The sequence below is a fragment of the Panthera pardus genome, unplaced genomic scaffold (assembly GCF_024362965.1).
Source record: "Panthera pardus isolate Hobbes unplaced genomic scaffold, ASM2436296v1 HiC_scaffold_6, whole genome shotgun sequence".
NCBI classification, from domain to species: Eukaryota; Metazoa; Chordata; class Mammalia; order Carnivora; family Felidae; genus Panthera; species Panthera pardus.
In genome coordinates, this window is record NW_026526991.1 from 25,505,061 (window position 1) to 25,524,263 (window position 19,203).

The 19,203-nt window shown below is 37.7% G+C and overlaps 1 protein-coding gene across 3 annotated transcripts in view; it reads left to right on the forward strand.

Moving 5' to 3' along the window:
- Window positions 1–19,203, forward strand: part of FGD6 (FYVE, RhoGEF and PH domain containing 6) — a 120,324-nt gene that overhangs the window by 44,776 nt on the left and 56,345 nt on the right. Inside the window, exons 4-5 of one of the 3 annotated variants that reach the window (XM_019446467.2) lie at window positions 7,936–8,015; window positions 8,118–8,148. The exons of 1 other annotated variant lie outside the window; for it this stretch is intronic. In XM_019446467.2, the coding sequence (XP_019302012.2) occupies window positions 7,936–8,015; window positions 8,118–8,148 (111 nt within the window). The remainder of the gene's footprint in view (window positions 1–7,935; window positions 8,016–8,117; window positions 8,149–19,203) is intronic. One more of the 3 variants, XM_019446468.2, reaches the window with a different exon arrangement.

Here is a 19,203-nt window from a genome sequence, read left to right on the forward strand (position 1 = left end):
TGGGGTGTATTTTTCCATCACTGTTTGACTTGGGTCAGAATTAGTCATTGTTCTTACAAGTTGAAGATAATCCAAAACTTTTTATTTTGTTATGGTTTTTAGTTATCTTTGACTTTCTGTCTACTTTGAAAATGAATGTAACCCATTGAATCATTTTCTAGTAGTTACTATCCCTTGTTAGCTCTGTAGTTTTCCTAGTTTAAAAGGTAAAATAGACAATAGAATACATACATAGACTCCTAGAATTTTAGAATTGCAAAAGGCCTTAATCATCTACGCCAACCCCCCACCTTGTTTTTTACATGATGAAATATCTATAATACCTGTTAGTTGGTTTGAGTCTACATTTTCATGTTACTCAATACACATTCAAAAGCACTGTGCTCCATTCTTACATTCTGAGAAGGTGGCAGCCACCTTTGGACACTTTTGCTTATTCATGCATATCAGTTGCACAGTGCATAGGCATTGTGCTAGGTGCAGGATACAGGGTAAATAAGGTCCTAAACTAGAGAGAATCAAAAATGTCAGCAAGTAAACACAATCCACTGGGTTAAGTTCTATAAATCTACATGAGTAAGAGAATAACCGGCACTGTGGCAGTGGCAGGGAAAGAATATCAAGGTAGCCTTCATAAAGGATAAACCTTTGAGTGCCATCTTAAAGGGTAAGTCAGAATATGACAGGCAGAAATCTTTGCGGAGGGGAGAAGTGATGAGGAAGGAAATCACAACAGAAGGAAAGGCATATAGGGACAGACATACAAGGGCAGAGCATACTTGGGGTTGCAAGATGGTTCCAATTCGGTTGGAGTAGAGAGTATACAGTGTGTGGGAGCGGGGAGGGACTAGTGAAGATAACTAGACTACACTGTGGAGTGTTTTAGATATATGGCAAAGGAAATTTGAGTCTTTGTTGCCCATAGGTGATAGGGAGTTCCTAATGTGTTTCAACCTGAGACCTAAGGTAATTATATTTGCCTTCTTTAAAATATTTTCTTATTCATTTATTTTTTTTATGAGGGCAGCCTATTTATTTATTTGTTCATTTATTTATTTATTTAGAGAGCTTGAGTGGGGGAGAGGGACAGTGAGAGGGAGAGAATCTTTTTTTTTTTTTTTTTAAGTATTTATTTTGAGAGAGAGAGAGAATCCCAAGCAGGCTCCACACTGTCAGCACAGAGCCCAATGTGGGGCTCCAACTCACACACTATGAGATCATAACCTCAGCTGAAACCAAGAGTCAGATGCTTAACCGACTGAGCCATCAGGTGCCCCCCACCCCCCACTTTTTTTAGGGAGAGAGAGAATCTTAAGCAGGTTCCACGCCCATCATGGAACCTGATGTGTGGCTTGATCTTAGGACCTTGAGAGTGTGACCTAAGCCTAAATCAAGAGTTAGACACCTAACTGACTGAGCCACTCAGGTACCCCTAAAATGCATTTTAGAACTATTACTCTGCATTAACAACTCAGGCAACAACAGATGTTGGCGAAGATGTGGAGAAAGAGGATCTCTTTTGCATTGTTGGTGGGAATGCAAGCTGGTGCAGCCATTCTGGAAAACAGTATGGAGGTTCCTCAAAAAACTAAAAATAGAACTACCCTACGACCCAGCAATTGCACTACTAGGTATTTATCCAAGGGATACAGGTGTGCTGTTTTGAAGGGACACCTGCACCCCAATGTTTATAGCAGCACTATCAACAATAGCCAAAGTATGGAAAGAGCCCAGATGTCAATCGATGGATGAATAGATAAAGGAGATGTGGTGTATATATATATATATATATACATATATATATATATATATATATATACACGTGTATGTATGTATATATATACGTATATATGTGTATATATATGTGTATATATATATATGTGTGTATATATATATATATATATATATATATATATATATATACACACAATGGAATATTACTCGGCAGTCAGAAAGAATGAAATCTTGCCATTTACAACTACGTGGATGGAACTGGAGGGAATTATGCTAAGTGAAATTAGTCAGAGAAAGACAAAACTGATATGACTTCGCTCATATGAGGACTTTAAAAGACAAAACAGATGAACATAAGGGAAGGGAAACAAAAATAATATAAAAACAGGGAGGGGGACAAAACATAAGAGACTCTTAAATATGGAGAACAAACAGAGGGTTACTGGAAGGGGTGTGGAAGGGGGATGGGCTAAATGGGTAAGGGGCACTGAGGAATCTACTCCTGAAATTGTTGTTGCACCATGTGCTAACTAATTTGGATTTAAACTTTTAAAAATTTAAATAAATAAAGAAAGAAAGAAATAAGAACTATTACTCTGGTGGCAGTATAGAGACTGGATTGCAGTGGGATAAAATCTAGAGCCAAGGAAACCATAGTAAAGTCTTAGGTTGCAAGTAACTTGTTCTGCGAGTGTTCCACAAGATGAGCAAACATTTCTAATAAATTTTAACTTGATAAACGATATATTGCAATACAAGTAGTATGTGATGCTGAATGTCACGTGATCACGACCAAGCCAGTGGTTCTGTCTCTCTCGCTCTTGCTCTCGCTCTCTCGCTCTCACTGCAGGATTGTGGGTGATTGTCTCCCATGCTCGAATGCTCGGTCTCAGGCCGCGGTGTTTGGCAAAAATCACTGATTTTTCAGAACATTGGAAGGTGCCCACAAATGGCACTAGTGTAATTTTTGTCACTTCAAAGCACCTATGGACAGCCCTTTGCTTTTCCATATAAGAGTAAGCTTAGGAATGCTTCACTTCATTCTAGGTCAGGCTGCCTGCAGGTATAAACCCTTTCCTTTGTTGCCTTATTGCCAGTTACATGAAATACAGTATATGACAAGAATTTATTAATAATAATACTGTACTATAGTCAAACATATGTGTGAGTGTTTACAATAGCTCCATGCAGAAAAAGATTCCATTGAGCCAATAGGTAGCAGTGATTCCGATAGTGATAGTGAAAGTCGTCCTACACAATAATCCTCCTCTCTCTTGTCTCCCTTACACCAGCCACAAAGGTTTTCAAAGGTAAGTGCAAGTTAATTTGTTTATTTTTCTTTATTTTTCTTTTTTTTTTAACATTTATTTATTTTTGAGACAGAGAGAGACAGAGCATGAACAGGGGAGGGGCAGAGAAAGAGGGAGACACAGAATCTGAAACAGGCTCCAGGCTCTGAGCTGTCAGCACAGAGCCCGACATGGGGCTCGAACTCATGGACCGTGAGATCATGACCTGAGCTGAAGTCAGACGCTTAACCGACCAAGCCACCCAGGCGCCCCTGTTTATTTTTCTTTATATTTTGCATTTTCTTTATTATTTTGTATTATATTACAGTATTGTAATCATTTTTATATGAATATTTTTGGGTTGTGGAACAAATCATCTGAGTTTCCATTATTTCTTAAGGGGAAGTTCACTTTGATATACAAGTGCTTTGGATTATAAACATATTTCCAGAATGAATTATGCTTGTAAACCAAGGTTTTACTGTACTTATGTTCCTGCAGTAGTGTAGGCAAGAAATAAGGAGGCAGTATTGAAGAAGAGGTAAGGATTGATAAATCTTTAAAGAAATATGCAGAATGATGAATTGATAGGACTTGAAGACTCACTTGTGATCACAGAAGGTGGAGAAGAAGGAGTCCAGGTTTCTGGTTTTGATGAGTGTGTTTCTACAGTATCTAGTATGCAGATACTTGATGACTTGTTCAAAGAATGACTGAAGGTCATTGGATGCTTTATTCCTTGTGAATATTTTCCTAAACTATACATTTTTCTCTCTTTCAAGATATTAGCATATTTCATGGGTGTTTATAGGTATAGCTATTTGGATATTTGGTTGCTCTCCTTATTTACTTCTTGAAATCTAGGGCTTTTTAAAAATTTATCCTTAATTTCCTCTTCTGACAACCACTTTCCTGCCCCTATAAAATCAGAATTTCCAAGACAGTTCAGTGGGAATTTGAAACTTAAGAGCTGCTTGGGGGTTCTGATGATCAGTTTGTTTTCAAATTTGGTTGTAGAGCAATGAATCAGATGAGGGTAGAGCTGTTTTCTTCTACTAACCGTGCTATCAAATGATGGATAATCTGTTACTGTAGATTTTTAAATGATGGAGTAAGGATGGTGATCACTCCTCTCTGAGTGATCTCAATAACAAGAAAGATAAGAAATAGGAATTCTACCTTGAGTGATATTAGGAAACAACTAAAACCCCCAATCACAATATATGAATAAAGGCTACCATTTCCACCAGCAGTAAGATAAAGGTTCTAGTTTCTCCACATCCTCACCAACACTTGCTATTTTCTGATTTTAAGTTTATTTTTTTTAGTAATCTCTATACCCAGTGTGGGGCTTGAACTCATGACCCTGAGATCAAAAGTTGCATGCTCTTCTGACTGAGCCAGCCAGGCACCCTACTATTTTTTTAATTTTTTTATTACCGTTCTGTGGATATGGAATGGAACCCCACTGTCGTTTTAATGTACATTTTCCTAATTATATTGAGCATCTTTTCATATACTTATTGGCTATTCTTACATACTGAGTGAAATATCTATTCACATCTTATGTATTCTGGACCCAGAACCTGGGGCTTATCTTTTTATTTTCTTTATGGTGTCTTTTCAAGCATAAAGGTTTTAAATTTATGAAGTTTAGTTTATCAGTGTTATCTTTTTCTCTTTTATGGTTTATGCCTCTGGTGTTGTATCTAAAAACTGTTTGCCTAAACCTAAAAGGATTTCTTCTAGACCTTTTATAGTTTTAGCTCTTATGTGTAAGCCTGTGATACATCTTGGTGTCAGGTAGATTATAAATTCATCTTTTTGCTCATGGACATCTAATTGGTCCAGCAATTTTCAACCATTTGTTGGGGGGTGGGGACAAACAATCCTTTCTTCCACTGAATTGTCTTGACAACTTTGTTAAAAATCCATTGACAAAATTTAAGGACTTCTCTTAATTTTTTCCCTGTGACCTACATCTGTTTTTATGCCAGTACTCATCATATTCGCCCCCAAAGTTTACAGTCTCAGTCTCTAGAAAGGAAACACCTGCTTCATAGTCTCCAGCTCCAGTGCTACCTCTGAATCGCTGCCACCCTCTGTCTCACTGACTTGCCATGCCACCCCTGAGATACTTAACGTTTAAATCTTAAGATTTTAAAGTTGCAAGTTCAACACTTTAGCTTTACAGATAAGGAATGTCAGGCCCACCTTTGTTGTTTTTCTAAGTTAAAGTATTTTTGTCCCATGCTGGAACAGAAAGAAGAATGATATCTGTCTGGGGATAAACATTTATTATCATGGAATCACCACACAATTCTCTCTAAACCAGGCCTGGCAGAGTGGGGTCCTGAAGAGGAAAAAAAATTTAGAATAGAGACTTAATAAGGGCAGAGCCATAAAAAGAGGAAAGGAAATAAAGGGTAGATGCCAAAAATAAAGTACACCTACTTGAAATTTTTGTATAAAGCTGGTACACATTTCAGGTGGCTCTGCTAGTGAAATGCTTTACCATCTATAGCATGCATTTCTGGAAAGTTACTGCTGAAAGCACCTCTTGATCTTTAAGGACCTCACATCACTTGAAAGTAAGAGTGCTCAGTGAAAGCTTTAGATCTTTCAGTGGTTTAGGTTTCTGGTGTTTTTTTGTTTGTTTGGTTGGTTGGTTGTTTTTTTGTTTTTGTTTTTGTTTTTAAGTAATCTTTGTATCCAACATGGGGCTCAAACCCACAACCCCCAAGATCAAGAGTTGCATGCTTCACTGAGTCAGCCAGGCGCCCCGTCTTTTTTCATTTTTAATGTATTTCTTCTGGCTTTCAGTTTTCAAAATATAAACTATATTTTTCTTTTTTTTCTTAATATTTATTTATTTTTGAGAGAGAGAACGAGCAGGGGGAGGAACAGAGAGAGAAGGAGACACAGAATCCAGAGCAGGCTCCAGGCTCTGAGCTGTCAGCACAGAGCCTGATGCAGGGCTCGAACTCACAAACTGCAAGATCACGACCTGAGCCACCAAGGTGCCCCTAAACTGTATTTTTGAAATATTAAACCTACTAGCTACAGATGATATGGAGAAACCCATTATAATAGTAAGAAAAGTATTACCTTGCTAAGTTTTTCAAAGTAACAATTATCCTCACGTGTGTGTGTGTGTGTGTGTGTGTGTGTGTGTGTGTGTGTGTACATAGTCATAGTTATTAGCACATGACTGATACATAGTCTGCAAGATCAGGCTGTGCTTAAGACTGCTTCCTGAGGAATGTTAGCTATATGTAGTTTAAAAGGTAGGTGAATGGAGCTGAGTATCTTATGCTGGATCTTGCTCAGTTGACCAAAACAACTGGTCTTAGAAAAGAGGAACAAGGGACACCTGGATGGTTCAAGCAGTTAAGCATCTGACTCTTGATGTTGGCTCAGGTCATGATCTCGGGTTCATGAGTTCAAGCCCCGCATCAGCCTATGTGCTCTTAGTTGGGAGCCTGCTTGGAATTCTCTTTCCCTCTCTCTCTCTGTCCCTCCCCCTCTCTTGCTCTCAGAATAAATAAATAAACTTTAAAAAAAATAAGAAAAGAGGAATAATAATGGGGATGGAAGTCAAATTCATCTGTTTAATCGTTCCTTTAAAGATAGAGTTTAAGGGGTGCCTGGGTGGCTCAGTCGCTTAAGCGCCCAGCTCTTTGATTTTAGCTCAGGCCATCATCTCACAGTTTGTGGGATCGGGCCCTACATCCGGCTCTGTGCTGACAGCAAGGAGCCTGCTTGAGATTCTTTCTCTCCCTTTCTCTCTCTCTGCCCCTCCCCCCCTCACTCTCTCTCAAAATAAATAAATAAATAAAATAAAAAAGTAAAGATAGAGTTTAGGAGCTAAGGTCAAGTAGCAAGGCAGAATATCCTAGGCTAACTAGGCTGGAGTATTAGTACATTCTGAATTAATAACTATTGGTCTTTAAAGATTATTTTTGTAAGTAATTCGTTTCATAGCCTACCTTGAATATTTTTTGTGTAACAATATTTCTAATGGAAAGGTTAGGATTTTTTTTTTTTAATGTTTATTTATTTTTGAAAGACAGACAGTGAGAGCCAGGGAGGGGCAGAGAGAGATTGGGAGAGGGAGACACAGAGTCCGAAACTGGCTCCAGGTTCTAAGCTGTCAGCACAGCGCCGGATGCAGGGCGTGAACCCACGAAGTACGAGATCATGACCTGAGCCAGAGTTGGGCGCTTAACTGACTGAGCCACCCAGGTGCCCCAGGATTTTTTTCTATTGTATTTAAGTTCATCTGTACTAAAATGAAAACATGGAAGGGACAAATGCACACTGCAGGATTAGTATTTACTCTTGGAGGAGGAGTGGGGCTTTAATGTTATATAACCATTTGTTTCATAGACAGATTTAAACCAGATATTGCAGAATGTTTGCGATTTGTTAAATCTTGAAGGGAGTGGAGGGGAGATATGTCTGGGTATATGTTTAGCAATGAATGTTTGTGAGGAGATGCCATGATTACCAGCAGATGTTGAAGAGAAATTCAGGGTAGTAGAAAAATTCCTAGGTTACATATTGGGAAGAACTCATGTTTATGTGATATCTGTAAGGGTCATTTCTCCTGCAGAATATGACTTGTCAGTTTTGAACCGTTGGCATTTGTGCTCCACCAGGACTCAGGCTCCCCAGGACAGTCCCATCAGTCCTGTGCTGGTGACAGTGAGGATCACCGATAGCTCTCAGCGCTTCCTGTATTATGTTTTAATAATCACATCTCATGCTCCACATTTGCCATTTGAGATGTTATGCAGTATGAAATGTGTTCTAATCAGAAACCTATAAGTATCAGAGCTTGGATTTACATCTGACCAGCTCAAACCCAATCTTCATTATCCTTTTATGAGTTTATGCTTTCTTAATGTAGTCTTATCCACAGGATGAAGATACTGGAATGAAAAGTAAAGTCCATCATATTGCCAAGGAGATTATGAGCTCAGAGAAAGTGTAGGTATTCATTCAGTTTATAATTCAAATGACCATTTGTTTCCCTACTGGTTCATTGAAAACATTTCTTTTATTGTTTTTGTTTTTTGTTTTTTTTTACAGGTTTGTGGATGTGTTAAAACTTTTGCATATTGTAAGTATCTGCAAATATTTTCTTAGAGTCTGAGACTATCGTCTTTTGCGTCTTTCCCTATGTCAAAAAATTTTCAGCATAACTTAAATATACTTGTTAATGTGTGTATATATATATGTGCTTCCTAATATATGGTTACATTTTTAAATTCATACAGGGGCGCCTGGGTGGCTCAGTCGATTAAGCAGCCGACTTCGGCTCGGGTCATGATCTCGCGGTTCGTGGGTTCGAGCCCTGCGTCGGGCTCTGTGCTGACCGCGCAGAGCCTGGAGCCTGTTTCCGATTCTGTGTCTCCCTCTCTCTGACCCTCCCCTGTTCATGCTCTGTCTCTCCCTGTCTCAAAAATAAATAAAACGTTAAAAAAAAAAAATTTTTTTTAATTCATACATATATGTGAATATAGACGTTTTCTAAAATGTATGTATTCTAATGGGTAGGTAGTATACCCAGATTATTTCCGAAAAATAGAGCCTTTTTTTTTAATGTTTGTTTATTTATTTTTGAGCAAGAGAGAGCACACGTGCACAAGACAGGGAGGGGCAAAGAGACGGGGAGGGACACAGAATCTGAAGCAGGTTCCAGGCTTCAAGCTGTCAGCATAGAGCCCAACGTGGGGCTTGAACCCACAAACCATGAGATCATGACCTGAGCCGAAGTCAGATGCTCAACTGACTGAGCCACCCAAGTGCCCCAGGGCCTTTATATCCATATTTCCAAAGTCTTTAAACTTTCTGTCTTCATAACAGTTTTTAGAGTATTTCTTCTTGGGCATTTGCAGAAGATGTCTATAAGGAAAACTTTGCACTAGCAATGTATAAAGAATGTCATGCTCAGTGTTCAAAACCATTCTCCTTCTATCTGAATAAGCTCCCAGAAATAGACTCTTAAAATAGACCTTTTTATAACTAACTTTTTAAAGTTTTGTATTCCATTTTTATAATTGTCAACTTGAACAAACCTGTTGGGAAACAATTAGGATGTGTCTGACAGCATATTCATTTTTCTCATGCACTCTTTTGCACCTGCAAGTTTTTACAAGTTTCATTATGCATTAGCAGTGAAAGCGCTTTTAATCCTACTTTATTTGAATTATATTTTGGCAAGTTATTAAGACTTAACAAAAGAGGGTTAAGGTAGAGGAAACAATGAAGAAAGCAACTGAAGTGAAAATTTACTTAGATGGTATAATTATTAACATCATCTTCATCTTAATTACTGAGAAATGGTAGGTTCACACCCATTAATATCTCTAAAAGTATCATTATTTTCAGTTTTCCACTTAAAAGATACATGTGAAAATGAAAAGTAGGGTGCACTTAAGCCTGATTCACATTCACTAAATGATTCTCTGTGCTCTGTGCTTGGTACAACAGAAACCTGGAGCTCTAAATCCTGTGTGAAGAATCTCCAGTTTTGGAAACCTTTTCTAAAACAATTCTTAACATTACTGATTTGTTTTGAGAAATTACTGTCTTGTGAATAGTTTCTTATATAAATCTTGACTGTATTGCTTACTTCTCTTTGTAATTCACTTTTTAAAAATTATAGCACGGCATTTGGTCACCCAAATAAATTTATTGAGTTTGAAGTATATTGCCATTTCAAATGCGTAATATAAACGTTAAAAAAAATTCAAATATGTAACAGCAAGATGAATAAATAACTTCTCAAAATAAACTCCATTTTGAACTAAATGAATTCCAGTTTTTACTGAACCTCTGTATTGTTTAAACCATTGCAGAGGGAAAAGGAAAAAAGCTAAACTCCTTTTTCTGGAAAGCTTAACATATCTGTAGGACAAACAAATTGTACCTATTTGACATTATTTTCTGATAGACACGTCTAAACAGAATTAGACCACTCTAAGGAAATTTGCAGCATCTGCAATTTAATTGGTAAGCTCATGGAGGCAAAAAAAAAAAAAAACGCTATGGAGTCAGAAAAACTGGAGTTGGAAATTCAGTGCACTATTTCAACAAATCTTGCGTGGAACACATGTTGAAGATGCCATGACGAACAACAGAGTCCCTGCCCTCATAGTGCCTATAGTCTAGCGTAGTGCTTCTCATAATGTGGTGAGAGACTGGATTTAAAATATTTCCAATCCGTGTTGGATCAGAAGTTTTAAAAGTACAATACAAATGTCATGGCCATGTCAAAGTGACATAAAAGTTTCCAATCCCTTATTTATGCTTCTAACTAATATCTTTGCAGACCAATAATAATAAAGAGGACCACACTTTGAGAATATTGGCAAAAATATCAGCATCTATTCTGCCTATGTAGATTCTGTTTTTTAACAGCTATATGAATATCAGAAAGTAGTCTACCCTGTGGGCCTAACTTTCCTTATTTGTAAGATACAAATATCACTCTCTCTGGTTGTGAGGAATCAGTGGAATAAAGTATGTGAAAGAGCCTTTTATTTTGCACAGTGTACGTAGGTGCTTAGGTTGACTTTCATTACCCGCTATTTTCATCTTTTTGTAATTCTGTCCCTTCCAAATGCCTTTTTTCCTCTGTCCTAAAATTTCATTGTAATGAAGTTCTGATTCCAGTAGGTAGAGAACCAATTAAGAGCTTCATTAGTTTCTTTATTTGATTACCTAAAACAATGCATCTTGTTCTTATCTCTATACTTTTGGAACAAATCATAAACACTGTAAAAATGGACAGTCAGACCAAAGGATTTCCCATATCATCTCAGATCTGATAGATCTCATAGATGGCCTTGGCCTCTTCCCCAGCTGGTGTTGAGCAGTGAATCATCCAAAACCCATCTTGGCTTGTACATTTTCAAAACCTCCTAAGCCTTTAATGCATGGGTAAGAGTAGATCATCTGCCTACCTCTTGTTAACGTCCTATCTGGTATGTGTAAATGTTAACTCAGCAGAGCCCAGCTCTAATGGGAATTTTAACAACAAAGCATTAACCAGGTGAGAGCCGTTATTAGGAGAGGATTGTTACCAGCATAATGTGGGTGAAGTCAAGAGTCTTGTTTCATTTCACCACCCCCACCACACTGTTAAAGCTCATATTTACCCCTCTACCAAAAGTGCCCCACAAAGATAACACATGGATAGTTTCAATCCTGAGCACTACTTACGTCTGATTTCATATAAATGAGTCAATGTCTGTGTTATGCCCTAGAATATGACTGCTTTACAATACCTAAATAATAGGCTTTAGATAATCCAGTGGATACTTTTTTGGAAATGAACCAGGTATCCAAGTGGCTTGGGGGAAGCTATTCTGCTGTTTCAGTTATACATGATTTCTTGTGAATAATTTTCTTTAAAGATTTTATATTTTTAAGTATTATCTGCATGCAGCATGGAACTCGAACTTACAACCCCAAGATCAAGAGTCGCATGCTCTGCTGACTGAGCCAGCCAGGCACCCCTCCTATGAATAGTTTTTTGTATTAGAGACTCTAGAATAGCACTAATAGATCTTTCTGAGATGACAGAAATATTCAGTATCTGCACTGTCCACTATGTCCAATATTTTTAAAATTTAAATATGTTACTGTAGTTTACTGACATTTCTTTGTTTATAATTTGCTGACCTAGGTTGTACAGCTCATATCTTAACTATAAAATCTAAAGTGTAAACTAAAGAATTTTATCATTCAAGCTATTATGACATTGGAAGGAATATCCAGTTGAGGCCTTTGATTCATCTGCCTGATATTTGTGAGGAAAATTAGGGCCTGTAGCAGCAGTGGCGAGACTTTACAACTAATCTTTTTTATGATGTATGCTCTGCAGTATCTTCCATGAGCTCCTGGACTTTAAACTAGGTATTTTTAAAGGTCCAGTGTACACAGTGTCTCCCAGCCAATACCCAATACCAGTATTTTCCTTTTCAAAATGGTAGTGCCAGGGAGTCTGGGTGGCTCAGTTGGTTGAGTGTCCGACTCTTGATTTCGGCTCAGGTCATGGTCTCATGATTTGTGGGATCGAGCCCCGCATCAGGCTCGGCACTGACATAGCACACACGCACTCTCTCTCTAAAAATAAATAAATAAACATTAAAAAAAAAAATAATAACTACAAAATGGTAGTGCCATCCCTATGACTGCAAAAGCCAGAAAACTAGAATCTGTCCTTTCTTTCTCTCTCTCACCCACTTCTTCAACCAACCCGTCAGCAAACCTACTGATTCTGTTTCTGTTACTGCCACCAACCTAGTTCAGAATATCATCTCTTACACAGACAGACAACCATTCCAGCCTCCTAACCGATACTCACTCCTGTTTCCATTCTCAGCCTTTTCCCAACCTGTTTCTTATACAATCTTTTTTCCTTACAAAATTTTGAGTGATGTTATTAAAATCTATATTAGAACATGTCACTCCCCTTCTTAAAACCCTTTAAATGATTCCCATTGCATTAAGAATAAAGTCCAGGGCTCCTGGGTGGCTCAGTCATCCGTTGGGCATCCAACCTTGGCTCAGGTCATGATTTCAAAGTTCACATGTTTGAGCCCTGCGTCGGGCTCTGTGCTGACAGCTGAGAGCCTGGAGCCTGCTTTATGTTCTGTCTCCCTCTCTCTGTGCCCCTTCCCTGCTCACACTGTGTCCCTCTCTCTCTCTCTCAGATATAAATAAACATTAAAAAAAATTTTTTTTTAAAAGAATAAAGTCCATGTTACTTACCAAGGCTTGTAAATAGGATGACTTTATGTCCCAGTCTGCTTTTGACAATTCTGGTTATTGTCTATTGTCTATTAATAACTAATAGTAATTATTAACAGTGTTCCTTTTGTCTTGCTGGATCATCAAATTATGGTTCCCCCTGCCTACAAGATGCTATGTGATTTGGCCTCTTACTAAGATGAGATGTTGGGGAAAGAGAGGGGCGTTCTCTTCCTCACTGACCATGCTCTGGCCATACAGTCCTCCTTCCAGTTCTTAGTTCATTGCTAAGGTTATTCCTGCTCACAGCTTTTTCTAATGCAGTTTCCCAGAACGTTTGGTTTTCATTTTCTTCATAGCTAGTTTTTTCTTTATCCTTCCAGTTTTGGCTTAATGTGACCTCCTCATAGAGACCTTTCTTGACTATCCTTTTCTCTTTACCTTTCCCTTTGTGTTCTTCTTGACACTTAATATAATTTGTGTATTTGTTTGTTTAGTTGTTTATTTTTGGTCTACTCTACTAAAATATAAGCCAGGTGAGGGCAGGGATCATCTCTCCAGTACCTACCATCATTCCTGTTCATTGGAAGGCTTTTAGTAAACATTTGTTGAATGCATGAGTGTGACTAATTCTTTAGGGGTTAAGAATTCTGCCCCTGCCGCTATGTGTTCTTAGACAAATTAGTCAAGCCTTAGTTTCTTCTTCTGGAAAATGGGAATAATAATAATAGTAATTGCATTGTTTTTGTTATTTTATTTTCCCTTTGATGGGAGACTATTTTAATACACAGCTATAAATTTATTTTATGAATGCCCAAATAGCATGACTTAAAAACATTTTTTTTTTTTTTTGACAAGAGAATGATCAGAGACTTTGAGGTCTTTTTTGACAAAGATGGGCTGATTAAGTAATAAAATGATACTAGTAATGAAGCATCTTTGCTCCACTGATTTCTTAAGGTTGAGACCCACTTACCTTGAAAATTTGAGGGACTCTCATTAAAATCTATAGAGTTAGAGGCAGTTATTTGGACATTCATATGTCTGTTAGTAACTAGAATGTATCTTTTATTTTTTAAAAAATGAATCATAGAGGGGCGCCTGGGTGGCTCAGTCGGTTAAGCGGCCGACTTCAGCTCAGGTCATGATCTCGCGCTCCGTGAGTTCGAGCCCCGCGTCGGGCTCTGTGCTGACAGCTCAGAGCCTGGAGCCTGTTTCAGATTCTGTGTCTCCCTCTCTCTGATCCTCCCCCATTCATGCTCTGTCTCTCTCTGTCTCAAAAATAAATAAACGTTAAAAAAATTTTTTTTAAAAAGTGAATCATAGAAAGAATAGAAGGCTTTCTCATAGAAGCCTCCAGTTTTTCCTATCTTAAATAACTTCATCATTTTCTTTTTTTTTTCTTTTGTTTTTTATTATTTTATTTTGAGAGAGAGAGAGAGAACAAGCAGGGGAGGGGCAGAGAGAGAGGGAGACAGAATCCCAAGCAGGCTGTCAGCTGTCAGCACAGAACCCAGTTTGGGGCTCAAACTCATGAATCATAAGATCCTGACCTGAGTCAAAGTCAAGAGTCGGATGCTTACCCGACTGAGCCACCCATGCTCCCCTAACTTCATCATTTTCTACTGAATACAGACTGTTTTTTGAGTCTTGTTAATGATTTAATTATCATTAATTTGTTCCTTAGTTGTAAAGAATACTCCTTTAGTGTCTATTGACATGGCTGCCAAACCTTCACTTTTTGAGCAGCTTCCTTCTTGTTAGGACTGTCCTTCACTGAATGAAGTTCATTAAGAGCCCCTTTGTCCTGCTGCTGAGGTGTTTGTTTTCCTTACTTTGGTTTGGTATTTGCTTCTTGTTATATGCCTCTGATTCAGCATTCTGTCTCCAAGCTTCCAGGACTTGTTGACCTTAAATGATATTCATGTGATCACTTAAATTAACCAAATCTCCTTTACTTAAATAAATGGCCTTCTGTCGAGCACTCTCTGTGTGACTTGAAACATGCTGTGTTATGTAAATTGTCTATTTTAATCCTCATAACAACCCTATCAAATACTTGTTATTTCTGTTTTTTAAAATGAAGAAAACTAATTGCCTAAAGTAACCCACTGCTAAATGGCAAAACCATACTTTGAATTCTGGTCTGAGACCTTGAACTTAGGCCGCTGTTCAGAAATGGATTAAAAATTATTAACTTGACATTTCTACATGCTGTATAGGGGGTAGTAGTATATCTGGATATATTAGCTTGTTTTCAGAATTCTTTCAGTGGCCCAAGAAATCAGAGAAATTCTAGTTTTCTATCTTCTGAAGATGAGAATGAAGCTACATATTTTCACTTAGGATACATTATGATTACTTGTTGTTAAGGGAGTTAGAGACTGGAGATAAAGGATTGATTTCAGTCATGTTTTATATAGTTTATAGCGTGCATTGATGATTATACACAATCACCTGATTGTGATCAGTCTGATCATAGGGAGAGGGAGAAATCATTTCATTGGTCAATATTTTAATTTAAAAACAAAATCAAATTGTTAATGTTAGGACTTCCTCCCCCTTCTACATTTACTTCATAGTTTCACACTCTTTCTGCATATTTATCAAAGCTCTCTGACCTTCCCAGCTGCTTTGCTTTGGCTTAATATGAAGTATTTCTTAATGCCCTTTTTGAAGGCAGGGAGCCCTGCAGAGTTCCCTGTCTATCGATATGTCCATTTAGTTTTTGTAATTCACTGTGTCATCATAGTGGTTAAGTCATACCCTCAGGTCAAGACACCCAGTCAGGACAGCTTCATTAAGTCACTTACTTCTCTTTGGCACTGGAGATGTAAATCCTGACCCTAAGAATAAGACCATCTGTTTTGTGCTTCATTGCTTTAGATGTTCATACTTGACTTTATTTGCATTGATTTTTGCTTAAGTCTTGCCCAAGTGATCAGAGCTTGTAAGGCTAGTATGTTAATACTTCAAAGGAACTCACTGTTTTATTTATTTATTTTTATTTTATGTAAGGCTTTATTTATTTATTTATTTATTTATTTATTTTCAATATGAAATTTATTGTCAAATTGGTTTCCATATAACACCCAGTGCTCATCCCAAAAGGTGCCCTCCTCAATACCCATCACCCATCCTCCCCTCCCTCCCACCCCCCATCAACCCTGTTTATTCTCAGTTTTTAAGAGTCTCTTATGCTTTGGCTCTCTCCCTCTCTAACCTCTTTTTTTTTTTTTCTTCCCCTCCCCCAAGGACTTCTGTTAAGTTTCTCATGATCCACGTAAGAGTGAAAACATGTGGTATCTGTCTTTCTCTGTATGACTTATTTCACTTAGCATAACACTCTCCAGTTCCATCCACGTTGCTACAAAAGGCCATATTTCATTCTTTCTCATTGCCATGTAGTATTCCATTGTGTATATAAACCAGCAATAGCACTGCTAGGAATTTACCCAAGGGATACAGGAGTGCTGATGCATAGGGGCACTTGGACCTCCAATGTTTATAGTAGCACTCTCAACAATAGCCAAATTATGGAAAGAGCCTAAATGTCCATCAACTGACGAATGGATAAAGAAATTGTGGTTTATATTCACTGTGTTTTAAAAGTTGATCTGGTTCTCATTTGTAGGTTTTCTAGGAATTATTAATAATGTGATACGCTTTATAATTCAGGAGCCTATTTCTAAAAATGCCAAGTTGAACATGCATTTGGTTACTGTAATCAGAAACTAGACTGTTAGATGGTTCAGTTTTACATACAGAATTTTTGGTGGGTTTTATGTTGGAAGAATAGACCAAAGTATGTGTAGTTGGTATCAATAAACTCTATTGCCTGCCTAACATTTTTATATCCTGGTTCCCATACCCCTTTCATTTTAATTACCCAGATTTTCCAGTGTAGAAAAGTAAACTCTGGATCTAATTTTTGAAGTGCCAGTCGTGTGGTCTTATATCCTCACTGATTTAGTCAAGGAGGTGTTGGGGAATTTAAATTCTTCTGCCCAAAAATAGTTTTGCCTCTGGCTCCTAAGTGTCATCACACTTTCCCAAATTATCCTGGCTGTTAGCATTTAGAAAAATAACCAGACATATGTTGTAACCATCCTTTTTATTTAAAAAAAAAAAAAAAAAAAAAAGATGTTTTCTTCCTTCTAGTGGCACCAGTTCTGGAAATGGTTGAGGTTCATGAAGAGCTGAGAAGTGAAAGATTCTGCGTGTAGTTCTTGTGTGAATTAGTTACATCTGGCACTGGGGCCATAGCACATGGCTTTTAGGGGATGGAAGCCCAAAAGGTGAGGGGATGAGATTTAGGCCAGAGCTGCTGTGTATAATTAAAGGCCATGAGTTGCAAGTAGGGTCTTTGGTGTGAGTTGCATTGGCCTGGAGTAAGGGGTACCCTTTTCTGCTTTCAAAAAGGTACGATGAAGACAAGTTGATGGCCCTGGTAGTGCTTGCTTAGAATATGTAACCTCATGGGTCCTAGGAATAATTTGTAATAGATACCTGGATAGAAACTCTAAATTCCTATAGTCTCTATTAAATGGTCCTCTTTTGCCAATGACAGTATGGGCCACAAGTTCGTTCAGAGCTACCTACAATCATCCAGTAGTACTGGAAAAAGTGACATTTTGCCTAGTATGTGACAGACACCTCCAGTTAGAGGTGGCCATCTTACTGGTCAGCCCAGTGTGAATTTGGCTGGTCTCTGTTGAATGTGTCTCAAATAAGCAAGTTTTCCTTTTGGCAATAGTGGCAGACATATGGAATGCAGAGTCTGGCAAAAGCTGTGTCAAATAGGGTCCTTAAGCTACTTAGCCACTAACGGCTACTGTCACTGTTGTGACTGAGGAAGTATCTTCCAACTGGAAAATAAAAGTCATGTTGCTGCCAAGGGACAAATACATTTATCATGTCTTCTACCAGAAGAAAGGGCAGTGCTTATTGCTTTGCTGAACAAGGAATTCTTGCATTTAAGTTATATTAATTATTAAACTGGTAAAAAAAAAAAAAAAAGAAAAAAAGAAAAGACTACTATGGAAGATGTTTAACTGTGCTTTGAATACTGTTATAATTGTGTTATAATTTGTGACTGACATGTAAATATATTCTGTTGTGCCTGATGGAAAATCTAATGACTTTCAAAAGCATTAAGTTTAAAGGTCTATTTTGTCTTAGTAAATGTGAATGCTGATAGAAACAAGCTGCTGGGAGGTGGAATTTGGCCAATATCCATTTGGTTTCTGGAGATGTTTTGTGTGGCTTTCTGAATTGGAGTTTATGCGAGCTACAAACTCGCATCTTTATATTACAGTAATTAGCTGTAAAAGTAGTTCTTTAGTTACTAGTTTAAGTACTTGGTTCCTTTGGGCCATTGTGACTGTTGGGCCAATAAAGTATAGTCCCAGATCCTGAGGCCTGAAGTGAAGGGTTTATTAGCACTGGTTTAGCACAGGAGGATTTGAGTTGTCTGAAATAACCATCCTTTAGGCAAGGAATCCATTCATTACTTTTAAATTGTATATAAGGTTTTTGTCTTTCACAAGAAATATAACAAATGCTTATGGTTAATGTACAGGAGGCAAGTGGTTGAAGGGATCAGGGGAGAAATGGGTATTTTTTTTGATGTATTTGATTTGCCCAGTGAATCCCTGAAGGGAAAATAGTTAGAAATAAATGTAAAGGAAGATGAAACCTAGTATAGAGTCTGTTTTGCCTAAGCTTTGCTTTAAGGTTTTAATTAAACCTAAAGATTGTTTCTAAGAATGAACAATCTTTGTTTTTGAGTCCTTAGGGCTGTGGAACAGATTCCACTATTGTTTTACTTATCCCCAGAGGGTGGACCTCAAGATAGTGTGAAACTAGACAAATAGGATCCCAGACACCACCACCCTTTCCAAGTCCCCTGGAATGACAGGGTAGGTTGGTGTGGACTTGTCTTAAAAACATGGTATATAAATAATTTTCTAGGGAAAAGTTGACAGGAAAGAAAATGTAAGGAGAAAATTTTTTGTTTTGTGAAAGATCTAAATCCTGATGAATTTATTGGTAAGTTGGTTAGAGGGATAGAAGAGTCCATGGTTAAAATATTTTGTTGATTCTGTGTGCCAAACACATTGCAAAAAGCTTTAAGTGTGTTATCTAGTGATGCGCATTGTGAAAGTCTCAGAAACCACTTAGCAGACAAGGAAAATGCAGCTAGCCCAAGGAAACACCGTAATACTGGATCCAGTATTCTCTGATTATTAAAAATGTGCCACTCCTCCACATGCCTTACCTAGAATGCTCTTGTTGGGAAATAATTACTGAAAGTGAACAAAGGGACTTTCCAGAATAAAATCAATTAAGATCTCTTGGGGACTTCTAAAATGAATGGATTGTGTTCATATAGCAGTATTGGAATAAGTTTAAA